General features: G+C 37.0%; 1 protein-coding gene across 8 annotated transcripts in view; it reads right to left on the bottom strand.

Annotated features, from left to right (window-relative positions):
• Nucleotides 1–19,623, bottom strand: part of RP1 (RP1 axonemal microtubule associated) — a 376,321-nt gene that overhangs the window by 291,735 nt on the left and 64,963 nt on the right. For 2 of the 8 annotated variants that reach the window (XM_089335240.1, XM_070076613.2), the window contains exon 4: nucleotides 12,216–19,097. The exons of the other annotated variants lie outside the window; for them this stretch is intronic. In XM_089335240.1, coding sequence (XP_089191366.1) covers nucleotides 13,438–19,097 — 5,660 coding nt within the window. In that variant the 3' untranslated portion in view covers nucleotides 12,216–13,437. Of the gene's footprint in view, nucleotides 1–12,215; nucleotides 19,098–19,623 lie in introns of those variants that run through there. 8 annotated transcript variants of the gene reach the window in all.

Genomic DNA, 19,623 nt, shown 5'->3' with positions numbered 1-19,623 from the left:
GTTACTGATCTATCCATCTGTTTTTGTACCAGTATCAGGCTGTTTTGATTATAACTTCCCCGTAGTATTTCTTGAAATACAGTATTGTGATACTTCGGGGTTTGTTTTTGTTGTATAAGATTACTTTAGCTATTCAAGGTCTCCTGTGTTTCTATATGAATTTCACATCATTTTTTCTATAGTTTTTAAAAAACTAGAACAGACATGGAATGTTAAATACTTGAGGAGAGGGGCCAGCACCGTGGCTCACTTGGTTGGTCCTCCTCCTGTGGCGCTGGCATCCCATATGAGCACCGGGTTCTAGTCCCGGTTGCTCCTCTTCCAGTCCAGCTCTCTACTGTGACCTGGGAGGGCAGTGGAGGATGGCCCGAGTACTTGGGCCCTTACACCGCATGGGAGACCAGGAGGAAGTGCCTGGCTCCTGGCTTCAGATCGGCGTATCTCCAGCCGTAGCAGCCATTTGGGGTGTGAACCAGTGGAAGGAAGACCTTTCTCTCTGTCTCTCTCTGTCACTGTCTAACTCTGTCAAATAAAAAAAAATACTTAAGGAGATACATATGTTTACCCTGATTGAGCATTACACACACACACACACACACACATATATATATTATATATATATATACCCTGATTGAGCATTACATATATATTATATATATTATGTTATGTTATATATATATTACATATGATATATAATATATATCAAAACATCATATGATACCCCATAAATATGTACAATCTCAATCTATCAGTTACTTTTTTTTTTAAGTTTTAAATAACTCAGTATACTACCCTGAGGAATTACAGAATCTATTTTAGGGATATTTCTCTTTTCTTGTTTAATTTTTGCTCACTTATTTTATTTGAAATGTAGAGAGAAAGAATCTTCCATATGCTGGCTAAGTCTGCAAATGTCCTCAACAGCCATGGCTGAGCCAGGCCAAAGTCAAAAGCCCAGAACTTCATCTGAGTCTCCCATATGAGTGGAGGGAATTCAAGTACTTGAGCATTGTCTACTGCCTTCCAAGAAGAAGAATAGCTATAACTCAAACCAAGCACTCAAGTTCGGGGATACAGGCATCCCAGGCAGCAACTTAAGCCACTGAGCTAAACATTTACCCCAGGAACCTCTCTTAAACAGGGAATTAAAAGTCATTTCAAGTTTTCAGGATAGATGCATACACCACAAATTTCAAGGCTATTAATGAGGATAAATATAGACATAAAAGTGCTTCTTTATAGACCTTTGAATGCCTCAGTCTCCTTCCTACTATGCTGAAGAACTGTTTATCTAAGGAGGTTATTGTTTTGTTTTGCTATGTTTTGTTTTTAGACAGTTTTAAGATATTGCATTATTTTAATTTTTATTAATATAAAGAGAACAGATTACAAATATATAATTCTAGGAAGATAACTGTATTTTCCTGGGGAGATTATTTTAAGGATTCAGACATTATAAAAAGACATTTTAAAAAGCTCACAGAAAATATATTTTATGAAAACTATGCATGGATTTCAAAAACTTTTTGTACCAAAACTAACTTACTTTTAATTCAATTTTCCAAAAACTTTTTGAAATACTCTCATACATATGGAACCTAGCACAATATTTGGCATTAAGCAAGACTCAAAATGATAGTCAACTTTCCCTTTGTAAAGTGTCCTATGAATAAGTATTTATTATATTTCTTTTATACATCTTTTTTTATTTTTTTAACTTTTATTTAATGAATATAAATTTCCAAAGTACAGCTTATGGATTACAATGGCTTCCCCCCCATAACGTCCCTCCCATCTGCAACCCTCCCCTTTCCCACTCCCTCTCTCCTTCCATTCACATCAAGATTCATTTTCGATTCTCTTAATACACAGAAGATCAGTTTAGCATACATTAAGTAAAGATTTCAACAGTTTGCTCCCACACAGAAACATAAAGTGAAAAATACTGTTTGAATACTAGTTATAGCATTAAATCTCAATGTACAGCACACTAAGGACAAAGATCCTACATGAGGAATAAGTGCACAGTGACTCCTGTTGTTGACTTAACAATTTGACACTCTTGTTTATGGCATCAGTAATCACCCTAGGCTCTTGTCATGAGCTGCCAAGGCTATGGAAGCCCCCGGAGTTCACCGACTCTGATCATATTTAGACAAGGCCATGGTCAAAGTGGAAGTTCTCTCCTCCCTTCAGAGAAAGGTACCTCCTTCTTTGATGACCCGTTCTTTCCACTGGGATCTCACTCACGGAGATCTTTCATTTAGGTTTTTTTATTTCCCCCAGAGTGTCTTGGCTTTCCATGCCTGAAATACTCTCATGGGCATTTCAGCCGGAACCGCATACCCTAAGGGCTGATTCTGAGGCCAGAGTGCTGTTTAGGACATCTGCCATTCTATGGGTCTGCTGTGTATCTCACTTCCCATGTTGGATCATTCTCTCCCTTTTTGATTCTATCAGCTAGTATTTGCAGACACTATTCTTGTTTATGTGATCCCTTTGGCTCTTAGTCCTATCATTATGATCAATTGATCACTGGGACTAGTGAGATGGCATTGGTACATGCCACCTTGATGGGATTGAATTGGAGTCCCCTGGTATGTTTCTAACTCTACCGTTTGAGGTAAGTCAGCTTGAGCATGTCCCGAATTGCACATCTCTTCCCTCTCTAATTCCCACTCATATTTAACAGCGATCACTTTTCAGTTAAGTTTCAGCACTTAAGAAGAATTGTGTATTGATTACAGTATTCAACCAAAAGTATTAAGTAGAACAAACAAAAAAAAAATACTAAGAAGGATAACATATTAAGTTGCTCATCAACAGTCAGGGTGAGGGCTGTTCAAGTCACCATTTCTCATAGTGTTAATTTCACTTTAACAGGTTTCCTTTTTGGTGCTCAGTGAGTTGTCACCTATCAGGGAGAACAAGTGGTATTTGTCCCTTTGGGTTTGGCTTATTTCACTCAGCATAATGTTTTCCAAATTCCTAACAGGGATCACTTTTCAGTTAAAATTTAAACACCTAAGAATAATTGTGTGTTAATTACAGAGTTCAGCCAATGAGTGAATTAAGCCAGTCCCAAAGGGACAAATATCATATGTTCTCCTTGATCAGCGACAACTAACTGAGCACCAAAGGGGAAACTTGTTGAAGTGAAATGGACACTATGAGAAACAGTGACTTGATCAGCTCTTGTCCTAACGGTTGATGTACAATGTAATACTTTATCCATTTTAGTATTTTTTTGTTCTTTTATCATCTTAACACCAAATAAAGTTATATACTTCTTGGTTGGAATAACACAAACTTTTGAAAAGCACGTCAAAGGCATTAAAACTGATGGATTTTTTTTTTAATTGTAGCTACAATGTTAACACTGTGGCATTCTCTGCACTAGGAGTTTTACGATAATTTTTTCTAGTAATTTTCTCACAACAACTTTTTATCTAAATTAATGTCCTCAATTCATAGATGAGAAAGCACACAAAATTAAGTGTCATAAACATAGAATGTGGCTTCAATACCTCAATGTAAATCTTGGTAATGGAGCATATGGTTTATGTCTCTGGAAAGAGGGAAATTATCTGAAAGTGTCATAAAAATTACTCCTAATCACTCAACCAATGTTTTATTAACTTAGTTTCAACTTGTATTAGAAATTTTAAGTGAACCCCACCTTCCCCAACTTGGGTTTTCCTTAGTCTCAAGTTTGATGATTCGGCATAGCTGGCACTTTGCATTGTATCCCTCTTATTTTGGACATCAACTCCTTCTTTACTCATAGTGTATTTCCTTTAATTTTCAAAACTACTGTAACTTCTGGGTTTAGAACTCAAGAGCTGCCTGAACAGTCAGCTTGTCAGCTTTCTTCTAAGTGGAAGCAGGTAGCCCCAACACTGTGCCTATGATTAATCACTTCCTTTAGTCTTGCAGGTCTCTTTCTGAGACTGCTTCTGAGTCTCTAAGAGTGCATAGCACAGCTGCCATCTGGTGGGCCTAAACAGTAATCTCACCATTCTACCTTGAGACAAGGGACTCAGACACTGAAGTCATCCCTTGGTATCCTCAGGTGATTGTTTCAGGACCCTTGCAGACACCAAAATAGAAAGATGTTCAAATTCTTTATGTAAAATGGCTTATTATTTGCATATTATAAATATGCTCTTATGCAAATACTAATCTCGTACATTTTACATAATTTCTAGATTATATATAACATCTAATTCAAAATCCTTAGCTATAATGCTATATGGTTAAGGAATAAGAAAAAAAAGTCTGTACATAATCAGTACAAATATAATAAACCCAATTAAATAATACACAAGACATGAGATGCATGACGCTCAAAGAACAAATGTGAGAGAGACACGGAGGATGTGTAGGGTGGCAGGAGGCTACAACAGGGTGTGCCCACACATCACTTCATTCAACCAGATTGAGGATACTACTTAGCACATGGAAAATTCAAGTTTTGCTTTTAGAAAGTTACTGGAATTCTTCTTGAAAAAATATTTTCAATCTCTGGTTGCTTAAATCTGCTGACGTGAAACCCATGGATATTAAGGGCTGACTGTACAATCTTCAACTTATGATGATTTGACTAATGACATTTTGCCTATGCAATGGAAAATGAAAAAATGATAAAATTCATTTTATAGTTTATAATATGATTCAAATGTGGATCTTTTTCCCAACAATACATACATAGTATTATCTGTTGCAATGCTGAGCTGCATCAACTAGCACAGCTCTGGGTCAATACCAATTGGGATAGTCAACAAATGATACTCTATAGTGTACTGTGTTGTAAACTATGACGTTTGGTAAGGTAGGCATACAAAATGTATTTTTTACTGATAGTATTTTCAATTTACAATGGGTTTAGCAGGATGTAATACCATAAATTGAGAAGCATTCGTATTCCACTGAGTACAAGCCTAAACTCCTTTCCTCAACCTTTCAGGCATTTAACATGTATAAATGTCTATAGAATATTCTTAAATTTCCTCTAAAATCTCATTTACTCTTCTAAATTTCAGAACTACAAGATTTTTTTACTAGGTTTTGTGAAAATAAAAAGCATCATTGGAATGTTTGAAAGAAAAAAATTGCCTTCACAAACATTTTAAAAGATGATTGAAACAGTGTTTCATAAGATACAAGAAAGGTAGCTTTATCTTTCTGCATTTTTGCATATTCTTCTACAAGTAAGAATCTGAAGTTAACAAGAGGTAAAAGAAGGAGGAGGAGGAAGAGGAGAAAAAGAAGAACAGGAGAGGAGAAGAAGAAATGCCTTCAAAAGCATTTCTTATCCATGGAATGCACATTTAGTACTTACCATGTCCAAATAATATGCCAGTATTGGAATATAAATGTGAATAATATGCAGCCCTAAACCTCAGAACTCAATATATTTGAACAAGATCATTTTTAGTAAGAAGTAGGTTACATAGTTCTACATTACTAATTCATAACTATAACTGCAATTTCTTTTTCTCATTATTATCTGGATCACCCAGGACGTTGTTTGATGTATTATTATTGCCAAAAAATCTACACTACATATTTTTAAAACTCCTGGTTGTTTAAAGTGATTAAATGATTTTTAATCTCATTATTATTATCAGTTTCCACGTTAAAAAGAAACACACCAGGGTCAGCATTGTGGCATGGAGGGTTAAGCCACTGCTTGCAATGCCAGCATCCCATATAAGTACTGATTCCAGTCTTGGCTGTTCCACTTCTGATCCACCTCCCTGATAATGCACCTAGGAAAGCTGTGGGGGATGGCCCAAGTGCTTGGGCTCCTGTCACCCATATGGGAGACCCAAAGAAGCTCCTGGCTTCAGCCTAGAACAACCCCAGCCATTGTGGCCATTTGGGAAGTGAACCAGCAGATGGAAGATCTCTTTGTTTCTCCCTCTCTCTCCGTAACTCACTCTGTCAAATAAATAAATTTCAAAAACATACTTATCTCTCTGTTCTAAAAAATGAGTGATTAAATGCTTGATCCCTTCTTCGTTGTGTAAAAACAATAAAACAAAAAGAGTAAAAAGAGATTTCCAAACACAAATACTAGGTTTAAATCTTTTTTAGAACATTTTATTAAAATACAATATGTATACCATGAAGTGCACTAAAGTGTATAGATCTATGAGCTTTTTGTCATCTGATCATACTCATAATCAACATTCAGATCAAGAACAAAGAAAGCATTACTATTACCCCCAGAATCCTAATATGCCCTTTCCATTTTCTTAATGTGAGAAACAATCGTACATTGTCATTTACATGGTAAGATTCAGTGAAGCAATATTTATAACTATATACCAATTGATATGTCAACTATCATAAATAAAAAACATATGTGTCTTTTGGGGCCTGGTTTATTTCACTTAGCATAATGATCTTCAGTTGCATCCATTTTGTTGCAAATGTTAGAGTTTGGTTCTTTTTATGGCTGAATAATATTTCATCATGTATAAATTACACATTTTCTATATTCAGACATCAGATGATGGACATCTACACTGATTCCTTACCTTAGCTTTTGTGTGTTACCTGTTATAAACTTGGGAGTACAGGTACCTCATATGCTGCTTTTAATTTCCTTTGGATATACTCCCAGAAGTGGGATAGCTGGGTCTTATGGATGATCTATTTTTAGTTTTGAGGAATCTCCGTATTTCTTCCATAATGCCTGTACCAGTTTAAATTTCCAATAGTATATTAGAGCACCTTTTTCTTCACATCCTCACCAGCATTTTTTTTTTATTTTTGGATGATAGCCATTCTAATTAGTCTTCATTTTTAATTGCATTTCCCTGGTGGCTAATGATCCTGAGCATTTTTTCCTGTTGGCCATTTGTATTTACTCTGTTTAAAAATGCCTTTTCATATACACTTCCCATTTCAAAAAAAACCCAGGTCGTTTTGTTGTTTTCTTCAACTCCTTAGGTGTTTGCAAATATTTTTGCCCATTCTGTTTGCTACCTGTTCACTAAATTGACTGCTTCCTGTACTGTGCAGCTTCTTGGCTTCACGTAATCTCATTTGTCCAACTTTGTTTGTATTGCCTTTACTTCTGCAGTCTTATCCAAGAAGTCTTTGTGTAGAACAATGTCTTGGAGTGTTTCCTGTTTTCCTCTAGCAATTTGGTTTCAGGTCTTGGCTAAGTTTAGGTCCTTGATTCACTGAGTTGATATTTTGTAAAATTTTAAGGTGTGGGTACTTTTTTTTTTTTTTTTTTTTTTTTTTTTGGACAGGCAAAGTGGACAGTGAAAGAGAGAGAGACAGGGAGAAAGGTCTTCCTTTTCCATTGGTTCACCCTCCAATGGCTGCTGCGGCCAGTGCAGCATGCTGATCCGAAGCCAGGAGCCAGGTACTTCCCTTGGTCTCCCATGCGGGCGCAGGGCCCAAGGACTTGGGCCATCCTCCACTGCACTCCCAGGCCACAGCAGAGAGCTGGACTGGAAGAGAAGCAACTGGGACTAGAACCCGGTGTGCCGGCACTGCAGGCAGAGGATTAGCCTAGTGAGCCGTGGCGCCAGCCAAGGGTACTGTTTCAAACTTCTACAAGTTACAATCCAATTAGCCCACATTCAATATAATGCTGGCTTTGCGTTTGTCATATATTGCCTTGATTGTGTTGACAAATGTTCCTTCTATACCCAATTTTTTAAACCCTTATCATGAAAGGATGCTGTATTTTATCAATTACCTTGTTGGTAACTATTGAGATAATTATACAGTATTTATCCTTCATTTGCTTAACATATCATGTTTATTCATTTGCATACATTGAACCATCCCTACATCCTTGGGATAAATCCCACTTGGTTCAGAGTTTTTGTTGAGGATTTTTTCATCTATGATCATCAGAGATATTGGTCTGTAGTTCTCTTTTTTGCTGTTGCTTTCTCTGCTTTTGGAATTAAAGTAATGTCGAACTCACAGAATGAGTTCCCTCCCTTCCAATTGTTTTTGAATAATGGAAGAATTAGGAGTAGTTTTTCCTTAAAAGTTTGATAGAATTCATCAGTGAAGTCATCCAGTTCTTGGTTTTTCTTTGTTAGGAAGATTTTTACTACTAATTTAATTTGTCTTTTGTATTGATCTATTGAGGTTTTCTTATGTCTCCATGCCTCAATTTTGGTAAATCACATGTCCAGAAATCTATCCATTTCTTCTAGATTTTATAATTTGTTGGCATAAACCTGTTCATACTAATCCTAATTATTCTTTGCATTTCTGTGGTATCATATGTAATGCCTATTTTTCATCTCTGATTTTGTCTCCACCCTTTTTTTGGTTCACTGGGCCAATGGTTTATCAATTTTACTTTAAAAATAGCTCTTCATTTCACTGATCTTTTGTAGTTTTTCATTTCTATTTTAATTATTTTTATTTCTCTCCTTCTACTAATTTTGAATTTTGTTTGTTCTTGCTTTTCTAGAGCCTTGAAATGATTATTATATCATTTATTTGATATCTTTCCAATTTTTTGATGCAGACACATTGCTAGTATTGTTATAAACTCTCCTCTTAACCCTGCTTTTGCTGCATCCCCCCCCCTTTTTTTTTCTGTGTGTAGCACATTCTTAGGCATCTTCTGTAGGGCTGGGTGAGTAGTTACAAATTCTTTCAATTACTGTTTATTGTGGAAGATCTTTATTTCTCCTTCATTCATAAATGAGAGCTTTGGAGGGTACATTTTTCTAGGTTGACAGTTTTTTTCTCAGGACTTGGAATATATCTCATCATTCTCTCTTGCATATGGGGTTTCTAACTAGAAGTATACAATGAGTCTAATTGGGTTTCCTCTGAAATATGATTTGGTATTTCTCTCGTGCACATTTTAAGATCTTTTCTTTATGTTTTACAGCAGAAAGTTTAACTACGTTGTGTCGCGGTGAAGATCTTTATTGGTCATGTCTACTGGGAGTTGTGTGTACTTCTTTTACTTGGATGTCTCTTTTCTTCAGATTGGGGAAGTTTGCTGTTATTATGTCATTAAGAAGGCCTTCTAACCCTTTCACTCTTTCCACACTTTCCAGACCTCCTAGGAACCATAAATTTGGTCATTTGATAGCATCTTGTAGATCTCCACCTGTGTTTTTTTTTTTTTTTAATTTTCTAATTTATATTTTTTTGGTCTGATTGTAATGCTTCTAGAAATTTGTCTTCTAATTCTGATATTCTTTATTCTGTCTCACCTATTCTCTTGTTAAGGCTTTCCACTGCATTTTTTATTTGATCTACTGAATCCTTCATTTCTAGTATTTCATTCTGACTTCTCTTTAATATCTCAATTTCTTGGAAGAACTTTTCCTTTAGATTGTGAATTTGGTTCTGATTGCTTCAAAGTAATCTGATGATTAATTTTCTGAATTCTGTTCCTAGCATATCTTCAATCTCTTCATCTTCACCTTATATTATTGAAGAGATGTAGTATTCCTTTGAGGGGCTCAAAATGTCTTCCTTATTCTTGTTTAGGGATTTTCCTTTGTTTTTCAGCATTTGTGTATCTTTTCTATTTTTCTCTGGTTGCTTTTCTCTTTCTGTCTTTGTGATTTAGTGGGACATCTATACTTTTAGTGAGTTCCAAAAGTTGTGTGTTGGGTGTGGCCTGGGTGCTCTATTCAGTATTCCTGAGTGGAGAATACAGCCAATATAAGGCCACCCTAAGGCTTTGTAGCTTTCCTCTGATTTGTTGGTTAGAGGAAGTTGTTTACTTCTGTTGGTGTGACCCATCCTTTTCTTCAATTGTGAGACAACCTGGTGTTAATCTCCAGTGTTTCAGGGTTATATCACCCTGCTTTAACCACCTCTAATCTGTGGAGATTTTCTTGTGGTGAGGTGTCCCTCTTATGAGCTATATGTCTGTGTGTTGCAAGTGGAAGCACAGAGTCCCACCTACTTGAGCCTGTCTCACTTCTCAATCATGGTAGAGTGGGGTACAAGCTCTGGTGCATGGAGCCCTGCCTACTGGAGCTCAGCTCGCTTCTCAGTGGTGGATGGAGCAGGCTCAATTTTTCAATATTCAGGACTTCTTTTTGTACAGCTTATGTGGTAAGGAAGAAATTCTTCTGAAATATTGTAGTCCTCATTCCTGGGTGGGGGTGTGGTGAGGTGGCCCCTGCAATTGAAGAGCATGTGCATGGGAGGCAAAATTGGCAGGCCCTTGCTTATGTTCAAAACAAACAAATGGCTTCCCCCAGTGGCTGCAGAGGGGAGGGAAAGGGATGGAGGTGAGCAAGGGAGCTCCCGACTTCTCTGTTCCTATCTTCTCTTTTTTCCCACAGGGAACTTCAAAAGCAGTTTGCGAAGCTCTCCCTCCCACTGCTACTTTCAGCTCCACGGACCTACAATTTCCTGTCTCACCTGGTCCACTGGGGGCAGGTGCCAACCTCCCCAGTCGGAGACTCCATTGCTTCCTATTCTTATTTGCTCTTTCAGCATGGACCTGCCCAGTCTCTGTTGATCTCCTGGGCTTCTCTGTCACGATTTTCCCAAGCTCTATCTCTGGTGTGTATCTTCTCTCCTTTATAAATATTTTGCCCCATGTCACTAGGATAGTCCTATTGCTATACCATCTTGAGAACTCTGAAGGCTTTAATTTTGGAAATGTGACTGGCTTTGGTGGAGTCCCTGAGACTTGTGCTGGAGTTCTAGTACAGTATGCTGGATGGGCCCAGGGAATTCAGGCCACTATTTTTGAGTGAAGCAAGAGACCTGAGTGTCATCCAAGTTCGGAATGGTATGGTACCTGTGGCTACAATCAGTAGGGGTAGGGGATGTTGGAGTTGGCTAGTATGTTCACAATCCCAACCCTTCTCTGTGACAAGTTGAACCAATTCACAGCCTAGAATGAGCTGACAGCGACTGCACACCCTACCCACCCAGGTACATGCACCATGCAGAACACTGATTTGCTTCACAGTGTGTTTCCTGAATCCTTCACGAGATGTCATCAGCATGCAGGGATCTCTTGAATTTTTGCAGACCATGCTGGTGCACAACCCACATCCCTATCAGCTCCATGGTCTATGCCCAGAACCCTAACAGTCACAGGTGCACACGGTCCACTCACAGCCCTGCAAGCTTCCTGTCCCCACCATGAGCTGCCTCAGTATAGAGACTGGTTGCAACTCCATCTCAGCAAATTTTGTCTGGTGCTTTGGTGAGGAAGGGGAGAGAAGCAAGCTGGTCTCTCCTGGTGGAACAAAGTAGTTGCTTAGTCCCCTGCCAGTTCTCCAGACTACACTCAAAGTCTGTGAGGACCAGAAGTTGTGCCCAGCCTCCTTTCACCGTGCCTGGTAAGAAGGTAAGTTCCACATGGGTGCCAGCCATGTATATACAAGAGTCATTTGTGGTGAGTGACTGAAGGTATGTGCTGTTGTCTCTCCTCACCACTCTGTGGAGTCTCTGTTCTGGTCTAGTCTCCACTGAAAATTTCAATCAGTCCCTTGGGAACATTGTTCTGGGTTTTTAATGGTATCTGTGGCTGTGGTCATTGTGGCTTTTCCCTGTTCAGCCACCTTACGTTCAAATTCCAACATATCCATTGTACATAAGTGATGAAAGTATTTTATCTCTCTGCTCCTAAGTTCTATTACCTATCACAAAAGGGAAAGGGAGAAATAACAAAGCTAAATTCACAGTGTCTTTATAAGGAAAATTACAAAATAAACCTGGAAGTCTACTATAGTTCTTGGTATATAACAGTCACAAAAATTCTTATTTTTTAAAGATTTATTAGTTACATAATTATTATTAATTATTCCTCCAATTATTTCTCCAAAACTACAGGCCCTTTAATTTCACTAGTTTTTCACTGCTTATTCCAGAATTTTACATTAACATTCTAGCTTCCCAATTTGAATTAGAAGGGTGCATCTTTTAATGTGTAAAAATATAAAAGTAGCTAAAAGTAGCCTTCAGTTTGTGAAATAACAGTTCATAATTATTTTGTATTTAAAGACTTATGTGTACTTATGCCCCATGTTGGACCTCTGTCCTTAATGAGATGTACTATGAGAATTAATGGTAAAACTTGTCTTCAAACTGTACTTTATACCTTGTGTGTCTGTGTGGGTGCAAACAGTTGAAATCTCTACTTAGCATAGAGTTTTTATTCTGTATATAAAGTCAATTAAAAATGAATCTTAATAAAGAGGGATAGGAGTGGGGGTGGGAGGGTGGGAATGGGGGGAAGAACCACTATATTCCTAAACTGTACATATGAAATTTCTACTCATTAAATAAAAATTTTCTAAAAAAAAAAGACATGTTGAACTGAAACTAATGTTATTCTGCATGTACTCACTTGCTTTTAGGTCTTCAATGCCAAATATGTTATTTTAGGAACTGCATGTATTACTCCAAGAATATTAATCATCCTACCCTAAGTCAGTCCTAGATAAGAGATTTGGATGTCCAACTTTTGTAAGACTTGTTTCTATACTATCATATAGCAATTAAGTGGAAACAGTCTTCAAAGATATCCTGGTTAACTCCCAGGCAATATACCACAATTATTCTGAACAGTTAATGGTTCATAGTCTTAACAAATTTATTTATTATTTTTGGCAGAAATGTTTTTATTTCCAGTTAAATGCTTTGTTAACGCAGGTAAATGCAAATACCTGTCAAGTTAGGCAAGCAATTCCTCTTCAATGTGGAGAGAATTTTAAAGTCAATTTTTTTTCTTTTCCAGGTTAAATCATTCCAGCTCCTTTAATTTTTCCTCATAAAACATGTCTTATTTTTTTCCCTAATCTTACTTCTTATAATTTCTTGAGTTTTGTGTAATGTTTAAGACAGTATAACATTTAAGAAAAGTATTGGAAAGGTAGCTTTGTGGTGGAGCATTTTTTTCCAATTATAAAACAATGGTGAATATTGTTCTCATGGAAATGGTTGCAACCTCAGTAAACATTCTAATGGAACTGGACTCACATCTTTGGCACAAGAAACTGAGATTATTGTAGAGTCTTTAGCTTTTGTCAAACCCATAGTTAAAATTAGGAAATAAAAAATGCTTGAGGCTGCATCAATACCACTTATTCACTGATACCTTCAATACATTGTATACCAACTTAAAAATATATAAAAAGATAGAATTCTTGTCCTTATCACACTTTTATGCTCTAGGCAAATCATAAATATATGAAGTCATATGAATTTAAGGGAGGAAAACCATAGTAACTTCCAAAATAACAAGCTAGAAATTCAATTTGCAATTACTGGAAAGATGAAGAACAGAGGAATAATTAAAATCAAACTGGCTTATACAAATGTAAGCTTTCTAGGGCAAACTCATTTGTAAGTAGGAGGAAATTCACAGAGATTAGGTAATCCACATCTATCACATGAGCTTTATCTTAGCACAGGGTTTAAAAAATATATCAACACAGACTGCTAATATTGAAATCACGGATTATTCTGTTCATCATTGCTTTTAACATCAGTTGGATCTAATTGATTTTCCTCTCCCCAAATGAAGAGATTTCCACTCTCAAAAATATAAAGTATTTCTAACACATTTCTGTTGCTAGTATTTAAGGATGCCTCAATTTCATAAATATCTAACTGGCAGGCTTGATTAAGCAAATCAGAGAAGTAACAATTCACATTTTCTCTTACTACTTGGCTGAGATTTGTTCCTGAGCTCTGGAATTTGTAATTTAATAAGTTGTTATTCTCATCAAACGCTTTAAAGTTTTCATTTACCCAGCTGCTAGTATCTTGAGTATTTGAAATCATATGACCAACAACTAATAATGATGTGTATAAGACATTCAAGAAAAAACTTATCTTTAAATATGATTGAAGTACCTTTAAATTACTTTCTTCCTCTAAGTCCAAGTATTTAATTATTTTTGATTTTCTTCTTCTATCTATCAAGCCAAACATGTTATTGAAATAAAGCTGATTGACTGTATCAACAATGGCCTTGTCGACAAATTCTTTTCTAATACTGGCTCTATTGTTCTTATCCAGAAAAATGCTTTTGTTTGACTGTGGTATATATGGCTGCATTTTCATCCATAATTGGAAACTCCAAGAATTTTCAATATCAGAATCTTTGCGATATGCAAATCCTCGCTGTTCTTCATTTACAGGATGGATAATAACAGTTAGTATTGGGCAATGCTGACCACAAAGAGAATAGAGTTTATCCAAAGAGTCACCTTCCTGAATTGTACTATGAGTCACAGTACTGCCAGGCAATGGTTGGTTTTTAATAGCATCATGAGATACAGGGTGAACTTTGTTACCAGCAGGTGTAAAGGCATGAGTGACAGATGTGCATACTTTTTCTGATTGAGGATTACCCTTTTTCTCTACTTGGTGTACTGTTATGCCCTCCTTGGCACAAGTTTTCTTCTTAACTTCTAGCAAATCTTCACCAAAAGGCTCGGAGTCACTACCATGAGGCATATTGAAGTAATTGCATTTCAGTTCAAGGGGTTGAGTCAGTTCCTCCACTTCTGAGGAGGAAAGTTCAGCCATGGTTGGGCCTGGCATCAAATTTCCAAAATGTGAATATGGTACTTCATTGCTGTTATTATCAAGTAGGGTATCTACAGATGTGGTGTCTGCATTGCCATACATACCAGGATTCTCAGATGACACCCTTAGCAAATGATTTTCTCTTAGGAGCCACTTGCCTTTGTCAATCAATATTCCCTCCTGTGTATCTCTAGAGATCCTGTTATGATTATTTTGTTTTATACCATTTTCTACAATGTTGCCCATGTGATAACTGTCCCTCACACCATTAACATTCCATGTGTCTTGTTTTTCCTCCTGGAATTCCTGCAGCATAGGTGAATTATTACATACCTGTTCAGAAGAGCCAAATGACTGAACTTCAGAATCATAAACACCTGCTTTCCTAGCACACTGAAATTCCACAGAATTGTAAGGGCAAACCTGAGATCTGTGTGTAGACCCAGAGAAAAAAGATGGTTTAATAATCTCTGATTTACCATAAAGTTTTTCAATTGCCCTTTTAACAAATCCTCTATTGTATTCTTTTTCTTGGGCAATCTCATCACTGTCATTTGGACCATCACTAGGTGTTTTATATGGCTGCTCACTCTCACTGTCTGGTCTATAATCTGACCAATCAGAAGTCACTGAACTTTTGAAGCACTTTTTAAAATCAGGAGAGGCTTCTGAATAACTTTCACTTTCCATGTTTCTCACCATCATTTTTACTCTCATCTTAGTTTCTCCCTCTTTGAATTCCTTTTCAGTATTTTGCTTAGAATCATAGCAAAAAACTAAAGATGGTGGTGTCGCTGATCTCCTGCTAATTGTCTCACAAATTACACCATTCTTTTTTTCTTCTGTAGCATTCCTACCAGATATGTCTATTAATTCCAAATTTTTACTAGCCTCTAATTCTTTGGGGGTTGGTTCTTCAGTGGATGGCTCTCCTGTATTTACCTTTGCATTAAAGATAACAGAGTCCTGGTTATCTAATTCTTCAAAAGACTCCAATTCTGAAATGTTGTTTCTTTCACTAGATGCCATGCTGTTGGTTATCGAGCCTGGATCATCAGAAGTTCTTGAATCTTCCTTATCAAAGGATGTATATGCATTTTTATTCTGAGATTTATCTATTGAGAAATTGTTAAATTCATGTGCAGAACTATGTTTCTTTTCCATTTCTGGCTCAATTTTATTTTGGAAAAGGTCACCGGGGCTTAAATTACTGACATTTTGAAGAGACACCAATGTATCAAAGTCATTTTCATACTCAGGATCTGCCAAAATATTTGAGGCTTTGTGAATTTTATCAACTCTTTCTAATTCTTCAGCTAATTCCAAGTTATTTGAATATGTGTTTTCTTTGGAATTTAACAAGTCCATGGTATTGCACACTCTGCTAGAAGTGTAGGACTCATTAACTGGACAAGTCATTTCATAAATATGGTTCTCCTTCTGAGCACAAGCCTTGCAGGAAGATACAGCACCAACAGATGAACAGAGCTCTTCCTGGAAACAAGCCTTGTTTTTGGAGATCTGATCTACAACACAATTATCACTAAGAGGAAAAGTTTCACAGGGCTGACCAGTCTCTGTTGGAGGGTAAGTCTTATTCACAGTACACACCTCACTTGGAGAGTGTGTCACCTGGGAAACACAGACTTCAGAGACACAAGCCTCATCTGCAGTGTAGCCTCCATCCAAAAATGAGATTTTCTGTGATTTTTCCTTTTCATCGCACTCAGCACTCTGAATGTTGGCCACGGAGCAATTTTCAGAAAGACCTATTGGAGTCATATCTTGTTCTTTCTCGCTGAGCCCAATGTGACTTGTTGCTGACTCCACTAAGTTAGCTACAGCAGCCTTCAAGTCATCAGCTTCTTCTGTGATAGCAATGTGCTTTAAAACCTCCAACAGTGCAAGTGCTTCTGAAGACCTGTTGGTAGTCTTATGAACATCACCTTGACAGAAGCCACTCACACTTCCCTTTAGGTTTAGCACAATCAGCCAAGCTAGAAGAAGATTAGTGGACGAATTAGATATTGCAGAAGGGAAGGGAACATCTGCAAGTGAAGCCGACACTTGAACAACTCCATTCTGTGACTTGTGAATGCTGGGAACTGAAGCTTGGAGTTGAGGAAGCACAAGGCCTGATAAGAAGTCTTTTGACACATCCATAGGATCTACTTGAATGGCAGCCTCTACACCTTGCTCTTTTGTAGCTAGGTTTATTTCTTGGTTAGCAAGGCTTACTTCTGGTCCTGTCTTCTCAGCTGATACCTGACTTTCAGAACTCCAATCATTAGTAGTTGGCTGTGAAAAAGCATGACACTGATGCAGGGAAACTAAGCAAGACTCTTTCAGAGATCCAATCTGACTCTCAAAGAGATCTTTGTTAAGTTCTTCTCCATTATCTTTAGCAATAGATTGACCTACCTCTTTACATAGATTATCTAGTGAAGAAACATTATTTTTAGTTGCACACATATCACTTTCCACAACAAAATCTTCTTTTCCAGAACTTGCAAGAGAATTATTTCCCGGAAAGCCATTATTATAACAACTTACCACACTCCTCTCATTTTTGCATACTGGAGCTGATTTTCTAAGTTTTACAGTTGAATATGTATTTACATTCTGCAACCATCTCTGTATATAATTTTGAACTGAAAAATGGGCACTATCTTCAGGAAAATCACCTCTATTCAATGAAACTAAGGAATTTGCCCTGGTTGTAGTACGCTGTTTACTTACAGTGGCACCTGATTTTAATCTATCCCCTTTTGTTTTTTTCTGGATTTTTAAAGTTACATGTGAATCATTAACTTTTGAAACTAAATTCTTCTTTGTCATTCCTCTCAAATACCCAGATGCCATTTCTGCTTGAGACTGTGGGCCACTAAAAGCTTTGGGTTTTTGCTCAAGGTTAAGTATATGAAATAAACTTTGGTTTTCAAAAGTACTTTTGTAATATTTAGATTCATTGTAGGAATGTATTTTATCTCCATAACCAGTTTCCTTTTTTTTAGGTCCTCCTAAGCTTACTTTCTTTAGTGGTCTGGACTTTCTTTTGGTTAAAAGTCCTTGAACCTTAGAATTTTGAGTACTACTTAATCTATTTCTATGAAAATTCTTGGTTATTATGGGATTGAGATTACTTTTGGAAGAAAAATTATTTGGTTCAATTCTCATATCACTTACACAGAGGTCTTCCTCACAAAGCATCCTTCCTTTAAGAGGTTTCTGTGAACCTTGCAATAAGGCTTGCTGTGCAACTCTACCTCCTCTGTTGATTCTCTGATTCTGATTGAGGATTCCTTTGGTTGCAATTTCTTCATTCTGATAGCTGTTATTTATCACTTGTTTCTGAGATTTCTTCTTCTTTTTTCTAGCAGAAGATGACAAAATCTGCTTTCCATTGTCTGGAAGTTTTTTTAAACCACCCTGAGCAAATCCATTAACTAGCCTGTCAATTCTTGTGGTGACGGCAGAGGAACCTACTGAAGCTGGAGCCTCGGAACTGCTTTTATCGGTTCCAGAGTTGTTACTTGAAGAGTAAGTTGCATCTGCTGAAATAGGACTGAACCTATCACTGGTGTTATCATAAATTCTGAAGTTCTTGATTTCGGTTTTGTTCCCTGAGATTACACTTTCAATTGCACCTTTCTCCACAACTGAATTCTCTGATATGGTCAATGGCAAGCCGTTTTTATGGGACATCTCTAACATCTTCTGACTTGTAATTTCTATAACACCAGCACTTGACTTGAGTAGTCTCCTTTCTTTTTTTCTTTCTACAGATGACTCCATTTGCTCATTATTATTGATCTGAACAAGTACTGGTTTGTTAGATACTGATGACATTTTGCTGCAAGAATGTGTGAACATGTGATATTCAGATTTGTTTTCCCCACTTTCCCTTTCTTCACTATAGGAAAACTGTTTCTCTTGAACCTCAGTTTCAGATACTAAGGTCACACTCCCTATCACAGATTTCTTTTGTCTCATTCTTTTTGGTCCAGGTGTAGGGGGCCTATAAAACCGATGCTTCACTTCATCTTGAGTTTTTTGGGTGACATCTGTGTCTATAGCAACATTCTCCCAACTAACAGAACCGCAAGTTTCAGCCCCTTGATCTGTCATTTGAGTGTTGATCTCCTTTGCTAAACTGCCCTCTTGATTACTGTCTTTCTCTAGAGGTGAGACATCTGCAGACAATGAGCATGCTGCAAGCTTTAAACCAGATGATCGATCATCTCTTCTTTCAGGAAAACTGCTTATCTCACTCTTTTCGTCATTATTAGGAAGATCAGCCCTACTGACAGTGGTTGTCCATTTTAAGGTCTCCTCCCCTTTTATCTTGAATCGCACTTTCATCTCAACTGTCATAGTACCATCTTGATTAAAAATAATCGATTTCTCAACATCATCTTCAGAAGGATATATTGATAAATTCTGAGAATCATTTTTTTCTAAGGCCAAGTAATTTTCAGGAGCAAAAGAACAGTCTGAGTAACAATCATTACTATATGTTTTGTCCGAAGAAACAGAGTAAATCTGAGATCTTGAGATTGAAGGCTTATGTGTGCTCACTTTCAAGATTTGAAGAGTAAAAGGTTCCCACATCAAAATATAATGTGGAAGTTAGAAAAGTTACAAACATCCATTGGAAGAGGCAGCAAAGAAAGAAAAGAAAAAAAGAAAGAATTGAGATGAAAACTATCACATTTTCTGTATTTCATAGTCAAATGTTATTGATACATTATTTCTTAGCTCTATATATTTAATGGTTACGAATCATTTCTTCAAGTCACTCTTGGAGACCTGTAATCCTACCTCAATGAGAAGATTCATAAAAATTTAACATTAATAAGGTAATTTTAATGGGAAGTAGAAATTGCTAAGAATTCTATGGGAGAAAGTTCCTGGTTCCTGGCTTCAGATCAGCCAAACTCTGGCCATTGCAGCCATTTGAGAAGTGAACTGGCCAATGGAAAACCTCTTTCTCTCTCTCTCTGTCTCTCTCTCTCTCTCTCTCTGTGTGTCTCTCTCTCTCTCTCTGCCTCTGTAACTCTGCTTTTCAAATAAATAAATAAATCTTTTTTTAAAAAAAAAGAA

This window comes from Oryctolagus cuniculus, chromosome 6, assembly GCF_051225735.1.
Source record: "Oryctolagus cuniculus isolate XC-2025 breed Fujian yellow rabbit chromosome 6, ASM5122573v1, whole genome shotgun sequence".
Lineage (NCBI taxonomy): Eukaryota > Metazoa > Chordata > Mammalia > Lagomorpha > Leporidae > Oryctolagus > Oryctolagus cuniculus.
Note: the sequence above shows the minus strand (reverse complement) of the source record. Positions and strands in the feature narration are given on the sequence as shown.